The 16780-nt window shown below is 30.6% G+C and overlaps 1 protein-coding gene and 1 long non-coding RNA gene across 2 annotated transcripts in view; both read left to right on the forward strand.

Annotated features, from left to right (window-relative positions):
* LOC111718045 (dynein heavy chain 5, axonemal) overlaps nt 1-16780 on the forward strand; it is a 64956-nt gene that overhangs the window by 7473 nt on the left and 40703 nt on the right. The window contains exons 9-22 of the mRNA XM_023493533.1: nt 7845-7929; nt 8227-8272; nt 8324-8379; nt 8998-9105; nt 9650-9714; nt 10058-10127; nt 11139-11284; nt 11965-12075; nt 13683-13701; nt 13935-13978; nt 14051-14141; nt 15333-15392; nt 15450-15508; nt 16637-16696. Coding sequence (XP_023349301.1) covers nt 7845-7929; nt 8227-8272; nt 8324-8379; nt 8998-9105; nt 9650-9714; nt 10058-10127; nt 11139-11284; nt 11965-12075; nt 13683-13701; nt 13935-13978; nt 14051-14141; nt 15333-15392; nt 15450-15508; nt 16637-16696 — 1020 coding nt within the window. The remainder of the gene's footprint in view (nt 1-7844; nt 7930-8226; nt 8273-8323; nt 8380-8997; nt 9106-9649; nt 9715-10057; nt 10128-11138; nt 11285-11964; nt 12076-13682; nt 13702-13934; nt 13979-14050; nt 14142-15332; nt 15393-15449; nt 15509-16636; nt 16697-16780) is intronic.
* LOC111718084 (uncharacterized) lies at nt 3292-7697 on the forward strand. Its single transcript, XR_002768990.1, has 3 exons — nt 3292-3394; nt 3906-3954; nt 7635-7697. It is a non-coding gene; the product is annotated as an uncharacterized LOC111718084 (long non-coding RNA).

Below are 16780 nucleotides of genomic sequence, written 5' to 3' on the forward strand. Positions count from 1 at the left end.
TGTATTTCCAAAAATTTCAATGCTATATAACTATGCTGGAAATAGAAAAATATCCAAATTTATTCATTTTATGTTGTTATTCTAAAACAAAGATGATATCTCAGTAACATCTTTATACCTATCCTAAACTGTAGCAAGTCAGCAGATAGAGGCAGTGAACATCTTAGGAAACAATCTTTTTCAAATTAGAAAATTGATTCGTTTTGGTCAATAACCCAGTAATCAATATTTTTGTGTATCTCACTAACAGATAAATTAGACAGGATACAGCATTGACGTGGACCGGCCCACCCATTTAGCCTGGACAGGATACAGCATTGACGTGGACCGGCCCACCCATTTAGCCTGGACAGGATACAGCATTGACGTGGACCGGCCCACCCATGTAGGCTGGACAGGATACAGCATTGACGTGGACCGGCCCACCCATGTAGCCTGGACAGGATTTACTAGACAGCTGTATATTGCTGTATATTTCCTAATTTATGTTGTGCACAAACTGTCTACATTTACAGCTCTCAACAGGGGGGGGGGGGTCAGCTGATTTTTTTTCGGAGCAAAATTTAAACTTAGTCTCAGTAATCTCAGTAATCATGAAAATATTATTATTGAAGGACTCTCTTATGGGGGTTTTGATTTCAGAGATACACACTAAAAAGGGAATATAACATTTCGTAACAAAAAGTTTGGAAACTGCAACATTCCTATAACCCCACTTCTGTAACCAGGTTTCCGATACTAGGTTTAATAACAATATCCTGCCCTTGGTTTACAATTTTGTTTTTGTTTTATTAAAACTAGCTTCTAGCCTGCAGTCCGAATGCAGTAAATCCTATTCCCCTACCCTACCATTAGTGTATATACCTTGGTCTAAAGGAATACATTTTATTGTTATGCTACAAAATTGTAAATGAAAATTAACCTTAATTGATAATAATGATGCTTTGATCGAGATCCTAAATGGGGCCGGGGAGGTCTTTTCTTAATGATAAAGAATTGCTGGAGAACCTGGAGTTGTCCACTGGCAAGGTTTATAGTAGTATTTATAATTAATCCCACCTTTTCCCGCGCTTGGCATAAAAATATAATTATTTATATTTAGTTGAAGTGGTGTACAGTTTCTGATTCAATGAGCCCAATTTTAGGCTTGTAGATCTAAAAATAACAATTATACTGTAATAAACTGTAACCCAAATAGATTATTAAATACAATAGGTGGCAACAGAGAAATTACCCAATTATACACTACGTCACAACTGTCAAATATAACAAGGAAAACGAAATTTTCTCAAATTAGTTGACATGTTTTCCAAGATTAAATAAAAAAGTGTAAAAACAAAAACTAAAGAACACATAAAATTGCACTTATTTTATTGTAAGAAAAGCACTTTATTCTAAAATTATTACTACTATTGATGATTGTGTCGGACACAAAAACTGAATTGACACTTGTGACGACAGAATACAACTGTACTGAGAGTGTACAAATTCTACGTTGCCATCTATTGTACTAGAATCTATTTGCTGTAACCTAACATTGTGTATGTGGACGGAGATTATCTTTTACTTTTTACTTCGCTCCAGTTGATATATATATATATATATATGAGTGAAGAGCTTTATTTTATAAGATTGTTTTGACGGACAGGGATAAAGTAAGAGATGAATTGTTGCCTTGTCTCCGGTCTTTTACTAGGTAGGTACAAAAGGACTACAATACTTATACTTAGCAGGTCTTTACAAGGACTTCAATTTTATACGTAGCAGGTCTTTACAAGTTCTTCAATATTATACCTAAAAGGTCTATACAAGGACTTTAAAACTATAACTATAAGCTGGTCTATACAAGGACTTCAATATTGTAGCTAGTATATTTACTATATAGTTCTCTATGAGTTGTTGAATTGTATATTTAGTCCTCTAAGAGTAGCTAAACTATATAAATAGTTCTCTAAGAGAGCTGAACTGTATATTTTGTTCACACTAAGAGAGCTGAGCAATATATTTAGTTCTCTAAAAATAGCTGAACTGTATATAGTTCTCTAAGAATAACTGAACTGTATTTTAAGTTCTCTAAGAGTAATTTGACTGTATATTTAGTTCTCTACGAGTAGCTGAACTGTTTATTTAGTTCTCTCAGAGTAGTTGAACTGTATATTTAGTTCTCTAAGAGTAGCTGAACATGTATATTCAGTTCTCTAAGAGTACCTGAAATGCATATTTAGTTCTCCAAGAGAGCGGAACTGTATATTTAGTTCTCTGAGAGAGCTGAACTGTATATTTAGTTCTCTTAAAATAACAAAACTGTATATTTATTAAGTTCTCTAAGAGATCTGAATTGTATATTTAGTTCTCTAGAGTAGCTGAACTGTATATTTAGTAATCTAAGAGTAGCTGAACTGCATATTTAGACCTCAAGGATTCACTGAACTGTATATGTAGTTCTCTGAAAGTAACTTAATTGTATATTTAGTTTTCTAAGAGTAGCTGAACTGTATATTTAGTTCTCTAAGAGTAACTAAACTGTATATTTAGTTCTCTTAGAGTAGCTGAACTGCATATTTAGTTCTCTAAGAGTAGCTGAACTGTATATTTAGTTCTCTAAGAGCAGCTGAACTGTATATTTAGTTCTCTGAAAGTAACTAAACTGTATATTTAGTTCTCTAAGAGTAGCTGAACTGCATATTTAGTTCTCTAAGAGTACCTAAACTGCAAATTTAGTTCTCAAGGATTAACTGAACTGCATATTTAGTTCTCTAAGAGTACCTGAACTGCATATTTAGTTCTCACGAATTAACTGAACTGTATATGTATTTAGTTCTCTAAGTGTAACTAAACTGTATATGTATTTAGTTCTCTAAGAGTAACTAAACTGCATATGTATTTAGTTCTCTAAGAGTAACTAAACTGTATATGTATTAAGTTCTCTAAGAGTAACTAAACTGTATATGTATTAAGTTCTCTAAGAGTAACTAAACTGTTTGTGTATTTATTTCTCTAAGAGTAACTAAACTGTTTGTGTATTTATTTCTCTAAGAGTAACTAAACTGTATATGTATTAAGTTCTCTAAGAGTAACTAAACTGTTTGTGTATTNTATTGTAATCTTAGGCAATTAAAATCCTAGTTTTTATAAATAAAGGCTTTTACAATCCTGAATATTGTAATCTTAGGCAATTGTAATCCTAATTTTTATAATTGAAGGGTTTTACAATCCTGAGTATTTAGGCTTTTACAAATGAGAGTATTGTGAAATTCTAAGCAATTTAAATCAAGTTATTGTAATTAAGGCTTTTACAATCCGGAATGCGGATGATGCCCGTAGTTTTGTTCAAGTTGAAGGAAACATGGAAAGGTTTGAAAGCTATCTGAAAACATGGATGAAAAAAATACAGGTTATACTAAAAAAAATAATTATTTTTTAACAATGCTTTTTGTTGGATATTTTTTATCTTCTTGCATACGGTAGTCGGCATTTATATCAATACAATGAAGACGACTTTTATTATAGTCTTTATTTCTAACAAGGTTTTTTCAAAATATAGGTTTACGACTCACTTTGTAAATATAAAGAAGCTGATATTTATCTCTTTTTCCATATTCATGTGTTTGAAAGCTGGCAGACATGAAAATTGAAATAAAAAATCGTCCTCATTTTATAAATATATACGACGAAAACTGTATATTTCTAATGTTTACATGATTTTTTAGCTGAGATGAATTATTGAAATTTTCTTTTTCTTGGTGAAGATTCTGCCGCCTTTTTATTTCATTTTTTAGTAGTTACAATAAATATTTCAGGAGTTACAATAAATATTTCAGGAGTTACATTAAATATTTCAGGAGTTACAATAAATATTTCAGGAGTTACAATAAATATAACAGGAGTTACATTAAATATTTCAGGAGTTACTGTTTGAAAGTGAACAACTACGAATGGAAACTGATGATTTAGGTTGGATTTTTTACACAATACAAAACAATTAGATACCGACAAATTAAATATAGTAACATTGAGTTTTTTAATTTTTATGTTTTTCAGGAAAGTATAGAAATAGAAAAAAACTATCCCCTGGCATTTTGAACTAGAATGTTTATGTTTATCCAAGGCCTCGTTTGTCTGATGACAACTGGATTAATATTCTTATATTAAAGTGATAATCAGAAAACAATGGAATAAGAAGACGACATTGTATCAGTACTGAAGTGTATTTGATGTTGTTACAAATAGTTTTACTAGACACTTATAAAAATCACTACTTTAGTGAAATGGGACAGCTTACGCTGCACAATTACTGTGTGTATGCTCTTTGGACTTTATAAAGTTATAAGTTGTCTTACTATTTCCACAGTTTTCGAATAATCACTGTAGAGTGTAGGTTAAAGAAAACTGTTCATTCAACAACAAATTAAAATAGGTGTTTATACCAAATAGCTTCTAGTTCAAACGTAGAATTTGTACACTCTCAGTACAGCTGTATTCTTACATCTTTATCAAATCTTGGAGAATAGGTTAGCTAGATAGATACAAGGAGAATTGAATAGAAGGAGGGGGCGATAGGGTTTCCGTACACTTTGCTGTGACGTTTTTGGACTGCTGAAGAACTAGTTTTTGCGTAACAACAATAACAAAGGCAGCCGATCTAATGTAAACAAACATGAGTTAGTGTACGGTGAATCTTCATCTAACGCCAGAGATGCGCCAGATGTCTGTTTATCATTTGTGTTATTGCTTACAATCTTTATTATTGTTGTTACGCAAAAACTAGTACTTAGCAGTCCAAAAACGTCACAGCAAAGTGTACGGAAACCCTATCGCCCCCTCTTTCTATTCAATTCTCCTTGGATATATATTTATCATTCATAAGTATATAATTTTAAATAGATATTTTCTTTAAACTAACACTTTAATGACGGTATTTGCCAAGCCAATATTGGCCGTCTTTAATGGCAAACCCGGATGTTATTGTATGATATAATTTTTAAATCATACAATTGGAGGTGTTTCGTCCAATAGGTGTGGGGAAAGTATTAGGAAGATAGAGAGGGGGGGGGGGGTTATTTAGCTCAATCAAAATCAAAGCTAGATCAGAACTTTGCAGCATGGCACATTTATTTATTCAGAAATACACGAATAACAGTTTAATCTTGAACATTCAAATTGCAGATACATATTTGTTTTATCCACATGCAATTTATTTCTAGTGACAACGAATTCCATATTTGTGGCAGGAAAACTTTAGGAAATTGTTCTAATACGTTTCCTATTGGTCTTTCTAATCTTAAGCATTTTGTTCGGTTTTGATGAGACAAAGCACAAAACATATTCTTAAACGATTTAGGAAGCCGTCCATTAAAGTATTTGTACATTAAAATTGAACCTTTCAATTGAAGAATATCGTGCAGTTTCAAAATATTTATTTTTCCAAAAAGTGGAATTGTATGCGCTTTGAAGCTAATGTGAGAAAATTTTGTTTTTCTTGTTATTTTTGACACTTATGACGTTGTGTATATATAATTGATCTATTTCTCTGTTCCCACCTATTGTACTATTGTAATCTATTTGGGTGTTACATTTAATCATCAATTGATTTTTTACTTCTTAGAGGTATGATTCATACTTAAATACCTACTTTGTACTTTGCACTATCACACATACAATAGTATTGTATTTGTAGTACTTTCATCTTATATTTATCTAAAAGATTGCATTAGCAAATTTTTCATGTACTAAAAATCTACAAGAATAAGATAAATTTAAAGATGTTCTATCAAAAATTAATCAAAAGAACCCCAGACTTATCTCTATACAACTAGTGCGTCCCAGTAAACAGGATAAATCATTAATGTTTCCATTCTTACCAGAGTTAAGAGAGGATACAGAGATTAAAGGCAAGAATATGCGATATTTTCCACAGCAGTTTATTTTTTGTATAACTGGAGTACACGACTAATAAACTGTCGTCTGTATTTAGGAATATTTAAGGATACCTTCAAAAAAAGACTACATTTATAAATTTTATGTTTAATATTAAAAAAAAGCATTGTAAAACTTAGCCCCTGAATGGGTATTATAATATAATAAGTGTCCGTTAGATGTCAGCAGTCAGCCAAAAACTTTTCATCTTGCCGGGACAACTTTTCAGTGAGAGCTTATGAGCAGTCTGTGTATATCTAGTGTGTGATTCTTAAGCGAATAATTTCACTCTTAACTCTTAATTTCTCCTCATCTACAGACATGTTCCTGGAAGCTAAGGGATGATTAATTAGGAATACCATCCCATTTTGCCTTATATGGTCTGCATGTGAACACGATCGGTTTTTTTTAAGTTCATCTAAAAAATCGTTGTTTGAAAATAATCATGTCTTTCTCCAGATTTCGTTTGAAAATTCATTCGTTGAGGATTCGTCTGACTGATCAAAAAATGAGAATGATCGTAAACGATTTTAAATTGAGTCACGGAAGTTCGTAGTAAGATTTTGATTCTACTGGAGACCACCGGAGGGAATTCATATTCACTGGAGGGGTTTAAAAAAAATGCTTTTTACAATCTAAAACTTTACGCAGGGTGATTTCCATTCTGGAGTTTATAATTCCATTGTATGGATTCAGATATCTTTCGAGGGGGTTTATAATTCCACAGGAAGAAGATCTTAATCCCTCCATTGAAATGATAAACTCCTAGGAAGGATTTCTGAATCCCTCCAGTGGAATTATAAACCGCTAGAAAGGATAACTGAATCCTCTAGTGGAATTATAACCCCCCTGGAAAGATATCTGAATCCCTCCAGTGGAATGTAAAAACTTCTTTGAGTCTTTTAAATTGTTTGTTTTCTAAAATTTTGTTTGTTCACAAAAACTATCCCCATCTCTAACATACACACAGCCAATAGTCGGTAAAACTGGACGGTACACCAAATAAATAATCCCGTTTTTATTTGTAACAATTTCACTTCTTTTTAATGAGGCTGTTATAATGAAATCATCAAATTCATTTCAAAGTGATAAATTTATGTAATTAATTGATCAAATAAATAATGGTTATAAACTATTTTTAGTGAGGCAATAACAAAGCAGATTAAGTATTGGGATTATGGGATACACTGTATATTGCCAACTACGTATTTATTGGGATACACTGCATATTATCAACTATTTATTGAAGTTATTCAGGTTATTCTAAGAATTTCTGGATATAGTTTTTACCACTTGAAAGAGGTTGTGTTCGTATTCTCAGACAGCTCTGAAACGATAAAGTTTAAATAAGAATTCATATTTCTTTGGAAATAATTGTTAAACCAATTGAATTTTAGCGCTCGCTCCGAGACATTGTTAAATCAATATATTTATATTTAATGAATATCTGTAATAAATCTAGGTCCCGAGATTACTCGACTCTTAGTCTAATTTCGAGTCTCTCTGACTCTATCTCTAGCCAAAACTCAAGGCTTTATAAACGTCCGTCTAAATCAACGATTCAAACATTACTAATTTATTAATACAAGTAAATATAAGCTGACCGGACTGGCCGATCAGGGTCAACATGAACATAGATAAAATAGATAACGGAACATAGATAATAGAGATCGTACTAATCATGATAACATAATTTATTACATATCTACATATTCTAGGTCCTCAGGATGAAATTGAGTTTTGGAAAATCAGAATGTGTCGTCTTACTTTACTAATGGACCTTCTAGTGACAACGAATTCCATATTTGTGGCAGGATTTGATCATAATTTTTTTAAAATTTAATCATTGATGTTATTCCAATATAAACCAATTGATAGATCTATGTGTTAAAATATATTTTTTGATAAATTTATCCATTTTCTTAAAGTTCTCGACCAACCAAGATGGTAGCAGTTACCCTGCGGGTAGGTCACTGTAAACTTATGAAACTATGGCAACAATGTAACGTTAAGGTAACTTTTTATTTGTAATTAACATTTAATTATTTAATAATCCCCCTCCAAAAGAAAACATAGTCAAGAAAAATTTTGAACATATGTTTCTTCAAATATGTAAAAATGCACCAATTTTTTTTTCATTCACAAGTAAATTCAAAAATTTTAAAGTTCGAAAAAGGAGGAAATTTTCAGTTTCAGTGAAAATCGGGCACTGCCATTTTTGCATGGAGGGTCAATTCACATTTAAAATTCTGCTAACAGTCCCTTTAAGTAGATATTAAATACTTGTTTTTAATTTTAAACTAATTTTAGGTTATAAAATACCACGTTGAAGCCAGAGACAATGCTAAATTTTTAGGTAAAACTTTTCAGAAATTAAAGGGACTTAAAATAATGATTTTTTTTTCAGGGGCTATAGAGAAATCGAGCCACGCTATCTACCTACAGGATCCATACAAAATGCAGGTATAAAGTAACAACTCAGAAATAATATTTTTAAGAGAAAATTTTGTAAAAATGAGAATTTAAATCGGAAATTGGTAGTACTTTTATTTTTATACGATGTTCAGGAAAACAATATAATCTAGATATGTTCAGGTCCCTTGATGAGATTACTCCATATTTAATCTAGATATGTTTACTAGATGAGATTACTCCATATATTATCTAGATATGTTCAGATTCCGTTGACGAGATTACTCCATAAATAATCTAGATATGTTCAGGTTCCCTTGATGAGATTACTCCATAAATATTCTAGATATGTTCAGGTCCCCTTGATGAGATTACTCCATAAATATTCTAGATATGTTCAGGTTGCCTTGATGAGATTACTCCATAAATAATCTAGATATGGTCAGGTTCCCTTGCTGAGATTACTCCATAAATAATCTAGATATCGTCAGGTTCCCTTGATGAGATTACTCCATAAATAATCTAGATATCGTCAGGTTCCCTTGATGAGATTACTCCATAAATAATCTAGATATGTTCAGGTTCCCTTGATGAGATTACTCCATATATAATCTAGATATGGTCAGGTCCCCTTGATAAGATTGCTCAATATAATTTATATATGTTCAGGTTCCCTTGATGAGATTGCTTCATATAATTAAGATGATCTACAATGTCTCAAGCTACTATAACACATCAGAAAGAGTAGCTTCACTTCTTGTCAAGATAACTAATCAAGTAAGTCTTCAAGCATGAATAATAAATTAATCAATTAATCAAATATCCAATCAATTGAGTTATCAACCATCGAAAGGCCCTATAAACTAATTGACCACTAAATTATTTTACCAATGAATCAATTCATCATTTTATTGGCCAATCTAATATTGTTCACGCAATGAATTGACTGATCAATCGTTTGACGTACCAATTAAAAAAGTGATCAATCAATCATTGAACGTTCAATTAATCTTTCACTTAGTTAATTTACAGATCAATTCTTTTAAATAACGAATCAATATATTGATTACTATCTGAGAACCTGGCTTTATAATATTTCTCATAGTTACTCCCGCCGTTTACCCGAGCTTAGTATGAAATCTATGATTTCAGCTGAAATGCTTGATATGTTATATGCATACATTTTCATAATTTGATTAGCCACTTTGGTCCAGCTGTAGACCAGCTATAGCTAACATATATAAATATATATATTTGATTAAGCGAACAGCTTTTTTTAATTAGATAAACTAGAACCTTTACATTTAAATTATTTGTTCAGGTGATTAGAAGCTGTAAAAAGTTTATTACTGAGAATGGAAGTTTAACTATATGGAATCAAACCAGGTATATATATACAGTGAGAACCAGAAAACTCTGGAATGAATATCGTCTCCATCTTCTCTCCACTTACAAAATTTCAGTAAGGATTTTTTTAGTTGAAATTGTTGCAACTGATTGATTGCTGATAAAGATCTTCTGGAAATCAGAAAAAAATCTTTTGATCCATTGGAAGCCGACTTTTAACCAAGGTGTTCCAAAAAACATGGAAATTGGAAAAAATGGAAAAATGGAAGACGATTTTGAAAATATTCTTATGTTTATTGGGACACCCTGTAGAATATATTCTTCGATCTTGCTAACTAAAGAAATAAAAATAATAATTTCAATAAAAAATTTCAAATTTCAGGGATGTGATAGAAATGAAACTAACGCAATGCATAAAACTAAACAAGAATTACCGAAATGCCTACTTAAAGGTATTAATTGCCAACGTTTGTTTCCACCTAAATCCCCCCCTCATAAAGTCTCTTGTTTACATCCCTGTTTCCAACCGTTATTCTAACCTTTTTCTAACCTTTTTCTAACCTTTTACTAACCTTTTTTTGCACAGTGAAGCCCTTAATACATCGGAAGAATTTATCAAATGTCGTCTTGACAATTTTTCAATGAGTTTTATACTATATATATCTGCAACATTCCATTATCACAAAGTGATTCTTTCGATGTATTCGTTATTAAGGGTTTGACTGTATCATTTTTCTAACATTTTTCTAACCTTTTCTGTAACCTTTTTTCTAACCTTTTTTCTAACCTTTTTCCAACCTTTTTCTAACCTTTTTTCTAACATTTTTCTAAACTTTTTCCAACCTTTTCCCAACATTTTTTAACCTTTTTTTAACATTTTTTTGTATGCAATATTTTAACAGCTCTAAACATAGTATGGTTGTAGACTTTGTTCTTTCTTTTCAAGGAACATTGCTTAGTGCTTCTGATCTATTAATACATTCGACTATACGATACTGTCCCCTACTATATATGAATTAGTAATTTAGCTCGTTTATCGGTCGTTAATACCTTATTTCATTCCTGGTTTTTAATCCTTCAGAAAACAATTATCTACAAACAATTTTTTCCAGTTCGTTCGAAAAAGTCGTTCGTTCCTTAAAAATAAACAATCGTTTTTTAAAAAGATAGTTTGAAATTTTTTTTTGTTCAGTAAAAGACCGATTGTTTTTTCAAGTTCCTTTAAACGAAAGATTTATTAACGATCTGACTGATCCATTAAATGAGAACGATCATCAACAATTTTAATTTGTTCGTTTTCTTTTCGTTTGTTTTTAAAATTTGTTTAAAATATCTCTGAACAATCCACTTCGTTCGTTCATTGTTTGTTAATTTTTCTGAACAACACCATCGTTCCCAAAAAATGTTGATTATTTACAAATATGATGCCCATCTCTGCTCCTAATTGGTTTAACAATATCTAGGTAAAGAACCGCAAAGTGGGTAATGAGCCCCAAGAGTTTAGTTTTAGTGAGAAATATATATTTGGACGGTTTGATGCTTTCTGTACCAGGCTCAATAATCTTCTTGATATGTTTTCTACTATTAACAAGTTCACAAAACTTTTCAGGTAAAACTAAAAGCTTTATTTTATGACAGGAAAGGGTCATAACTTATTTTTCAAACTTCCCAAAAATCCTGTTAGGATTGGGAATTTTGTAAGGTTTTTTTCGCCGCTTATTCTAAAAGAGTTATGGCGGTCTCATTATTTATTTTTAATGGAATATATTGTTTAATAACAGAATGGAAGCTCTGTTATCTGATAAAGGTTTAATGGAATATATTCTTTAGTTTAAAAAATGGAAGTTCTGTTATCTGATAAAGTTTCAATGGAATATATTGTTTAGTTACAGAATGGAAGCTTTGTTATCTGATAAAGGTTTAATGGATATATTGTTTAATAACATAATGGAAGTTCTGTTATCTGATAAAGGTTCAATGGAATATATTGTTTAATAACATAATGGAAGATCTGTTATCTGATAAAGGTTTGTTTAATAGAGTATATTCTTTAGTAAAAAATGGAAGCTCTGTTATCTGATAAAGGTTTAATGGAATATATTGTTTAATAACATAATGGAAGCCCTGTTATCTGATAAAGGTTTAATAGAATATATTGATATATTGTTTAGTAACAGAATGGAAGCTCTGTTATCTGATAAAGGTTTAATAGAATATATTGATATATTGTTTAATAACAAAATGGAAGCCCTGTTATCTGATAAAGGTTTAATGGAATATATTGTTTAGTAACAGAATGGAAGCTCTGTTATCTGATGAAGGTTTACTAGAAGATAGTAAAAAGTTTGAAGCCTCTGTACGAAATCTGACTCTTAGAGAATACGACTATTTAGATTTCAGGTAATTAACCAAAAAAATCATAATTAACCCATTTACCTTACTCAACCTTAACTTTCCTTATTTAACCCTACTTAACCCTAATTAACTTTTGTTAATCATACTTAACCATAATTAAACTTAATAAACCCTAATGAACCCTAATTAACATTACTCAACGCAAATTAACCCTAATTAATTTTAATCAACCCTAACAAACCCTAATTAGCGCCTTACTTAATCCTAAGTAACCATGATTGAATTTAATTAACCCTAATTAACCACAATTAAACATAATATACCCTAATTAACCACAACTAACCATAATTAACCCTAATTAACACGCATGAAATTTAATGAACCCTATAAATTAACCATTTTTAACCCTAATTAACCATGAATAACCATAATTAACCCTAATTAACAAAATTAAACCTAATTAATCAATATTAAACCTAATAGACCCTAATTATGCCTAATTAACCCTAATTAACATAATTAACCATAACTAACCATCATTAACCATAATTAACCCTACATAACCCTATATAACCCTCATATTTTTAATGAACCCTAATTTACCACTATTTACCTTAATTTACCCTAAATAACAATAAATAAACCCTAATTAACCCTAATTAACCCTAAGTAACCCTCACTAAATTTAATGAACCCCAATTAACCATTATTAACCCTAATTCACCATAAATAACCCTAATTAACCCTAATTAACCTTAATTAACCCCCATTAAATTTGATGAACCGCAATTAACCCTAATTAACCCTCAACCATAATTAATCCTCACGAAATTTAATGAACCCCAATTAACCATTATAAAGCCTAATCAACCATAAATACCCCTAATTAACCCTCATTAAATTTAATGAACCCTAATTAACCATTATTCATTCTAATTAACCATAATTAATCCTAATTAATCCTAATTAATCCTTATAACCTCTAATTTACCCTAATTAATCCTAATAACCCGTATCTAATTTAATAAAAAGGTTAATTGTTGGTGAGGGAATGCATAAATATTAACTGCAAACCAAAGAACTAAAAATTAAAGCTAAATCAAATTTAATATGGATACAGTGGGACCCATAAGCTGTGGAATAGGAAGACGACTGCTAGGCTCAAGTTATGGTTTTAGTACAGGGTGTCCCACGAAACATGACAGTTGGTGAATAGTTTAAAATGTCTCCTTCCATAATATGATCAGTTGTTTAATACTAAAGAGAATATCATAACAATTTTATATGACAGTTTTATTATAATAAAATTGATTTCACAGTAAAATATATATGAGTTAAGCATTTTAAAGAAATAAACTACAAAAAGTCTTTATAATATATAATACAGTATGTGGAAGAAAACAATCAAAACATTTACAAACTGTCATGTCTCGTGGAGTCTTCTTATTCCTCGGTTTAATGAGCCCCACTGTTACATGCAGGGTATAAAACCTTCATGGGAACCATAACCGCCATTTTCACAAGGGGGGGCAGGGGCTCTGACCAATTAGAACTTGTGTACGGCTCAGAGATTAAATTATCAAAAAGTAAAAAATTATATTAGCTAAGAATTTGTTTTTATGTTTTATTAATGTGAAGAATTTCTATTTCAGGAATATGCAGTATGACAAGGAAGAATATCATGATTTAAAAATAATTAAAAGGACTGTTAAAGAATTATTTTAAGTGGCCTTCTATTTCATGTTTGTGGAAATGATAAAATTAGGGCTTCCATTTTGAAGATTATCCTTTGTTTGATGTTTTTTCTATTTAAAATAATTGTTCTCCCCAGATCATAGCATTGTGTCGAGGTATAGGTATTGAGAGTAAAAACAATGTATAGATTTTAATGATGTATCTGACAGGATTACGGAGATTTTCTAAACCGTATGGAAGACATGACAGATAGGTAATTGGTTTATTTTTGTCATTTAAGATCAAACAGGGATTAAAATATTCTCATTTAAAATATAATTTCCAGGCTTCAACGTAAACTAGAAACAACTTATGATGGAGTTTGGGACACTGCTCATGCGTTCCAGTACATAAATAGATTTGAGAAACTTGTCCAGGTGCAGTACATTTTATATAGAGGAGGTCAAGGTAATAAGGCAAGGAAAGTTATTTGCTGTTGCGTATTCTCTGCGTACATATTGAAAGCAGTTCTTGCTGGGCTGTGTTTGTAAACAAAAACAGATGCATCAGTGTAGTAAACACCTACTCCATAACACGTTCTCAAACGTATTTATCCAGGTACAATCAGTCTGCTATCAAACTCAACTAGGACTGAATCCCAGGCTCTAAATACCACACAGGGACATAAGCCTAGCTATCAATTAGATATCTATATCAATCCCAAATGATGGGAGATCCAATGCTCTAAATGCCACACAACACAAGCCTAGCTATACAACAAGCTATATATCGATCCCAAATTCTTTTGCACTGCAGTGTACTGTCTCTGGGCGGTAATGTAAAAACAAGACGGATGTCAAAGCCTGGCATGGGATCCATCTTTTACATAAAAAATCAATGAAATATTTTGGTCATAGGAAACTATTATGTGAATTAACAAATTTTTCAAAATTCAACGCTTTTATCCTCTTCGGATACTAAACAAACACTGATGCATCTATTCTTGTTTACAAATTCCGCCCAGAGAGAACCATGGTTTCAATATGTACGCAGAGTATACGCATCTGCAATTAACTTTCCTTGCATTATAACCTTGGTTGAACGAAACTCTCGAATTTTTTTGGGGGGGTCTTAACATTTTGTAGAATTTGGTTTAAGAGATACGACAAAAATGGAGAATATGAATAAACTATATAGAATAATATTTTATAACAAAAATATTGATATCCACAAAACTGCCTAAATCCATGCGTGAAACCTGGGTTTCAAAACTGGTTTTCGTAACGATACCCTGTCATTAGTTTTGGGCTCAGAGGAGGGTATACTGTACAGGTGCAGTACACTTCATACAGAGGGGTTAAACTGTACAGGTTGAGTACACTTTACACAGAGATTTAGATAGATATTTTGTCTGCAGTTTTGCAATATTTTTTCTTTTCCTTTGAGCTATTACAAAAAGCCATAAGTTATTCTTCCTGAATGCTTTAAAAGTTCTAAAATCTTTTTAAGTTTAAGAAAAGACGACATTCTATGGTTTCTTATTGAACCCAGATGAGGCGTCTGGTTTTGCGTATAGATCCCAATGCCTACTCTTTATATTACAAAGCTCTTTAATATAGATTATGTAGGTATTGCCGTTGGAAGGAATGGATGAAAAATACGAAAGAATGATTCAAACTTATAGAAAGGTAAATGAAATAATTTGAAAGTGAAATCAAACTCTTTTTATTCTTTTTCTATTTGAGGAGATGGATAGAGTTCTTTCCACATTTAAAAAACAGACTTCAAACCCTCCAATTCCAAGGTGGGTTCATTCATAAATATGATTTAAGTCGAAGGGACTTTCACTTTGAAAGAAATTAGATTTAAATTATCTTTGCCTTTTTTTCTAAAATTTATTTCTTGTGGCTGTGGCTTTTCTAGAAAACAAAAGGCAAGAATGAAAATGGCAAAGATATTTTAGATAAAAAAAATGATAAATATGTATAGGACACTGTAATTACCATATCATTTGTTGCGCCTAAGAAATAAAAATGTTAAGATAAAATTTAAAAAGTTTATTTTAAAATTATTTTCTTTTAAATCAGTGTCAGGCCTTGAATAATATTATTATTCTTTGTCCTGTTATTTTCGCCTAAATATTTTGATGTTTAGTTAAAGTGCTCAAAACTTTAAAACTTTTAGTTATTATTATATCATACTTCAAGCCTTGCTTCATGCAATCGTAATTTTAATCAAACTTAAAAATAAAAGTTTGCAGAACGCAATATTTGTTTAAAAAGTTATGATTTTAAAAATTGGAATTTTTAATCCAATTTTATTAAACACTGCTATTGTGTTAATAAAATATCAATTACACTATTTGATGTTTAAAAACTTATTCTTTTTCTTCTAAGAGTAATACAGAGTTTATCAAAGTTTGTTTTGAAAAATGTAAAAACATTCACAAAAAATGTAAAAATATTCACAAAAAAAGTAAAAATATTCACAAAAAAAGTAAAAATATTCACAAAAAATGTAAAAATATTCACAAAAAATGTAAAAATATTCACAAAAAATGTAAAAATATTCACAAAAAATGTAAAAATATTCACAAAAAATGTAAAAATATTCACAAAAAATGTAAAAATATTCTCAAAAAATGTAAAATATTCACAAAAAATGTAAAAATACATGATTAACCCAGAACTTTGGAGCACAGAAAGAATTTATTAAATGTCGTCGTGACAACTTTTCAACGGTTTATACCATAATATCAATAATTGAAAAAATGAATAAATAGGAATAAAAAGGTGGGAACAGTTTTAAAGAGCTCCATTTAATTATTCATTAAAAAAAACTAAATAGCCTTCCATTATCAGTATTGGTTTAGAAAACGAAATTTCACAAAATTTGTTCGATTCCTCCAAAGTTTTTAAACTGTTCCATTTAGGAACTTTCCCTCGGCAGCTGGAAATATTTACTGGGTTAGATCTCTTGTGGAACATCTTAGGAAAACATTTGTAAAAATAAATGATAAAAGTTAGTTTTCAGAAAAATATGATTTTTAAAAGTGTTGATTTCTTTAACGTGAATT

Source organism: Eurytemora carolleeae, unplaced genomic scaffold (genome assembly GCF_000591075.1).
Source record: "Eurytemora carolleeae unplaced genomic scaffold, Eaff_2.0 scaffold161, whole genome shotgun sequence".
Taxonomy (NCBI): Eukaryota; Metazoa; Arthropoda; class Copepoda; order Calanoida; family Temoridae; genus Eurytemora; species Eurytemora carolleeae.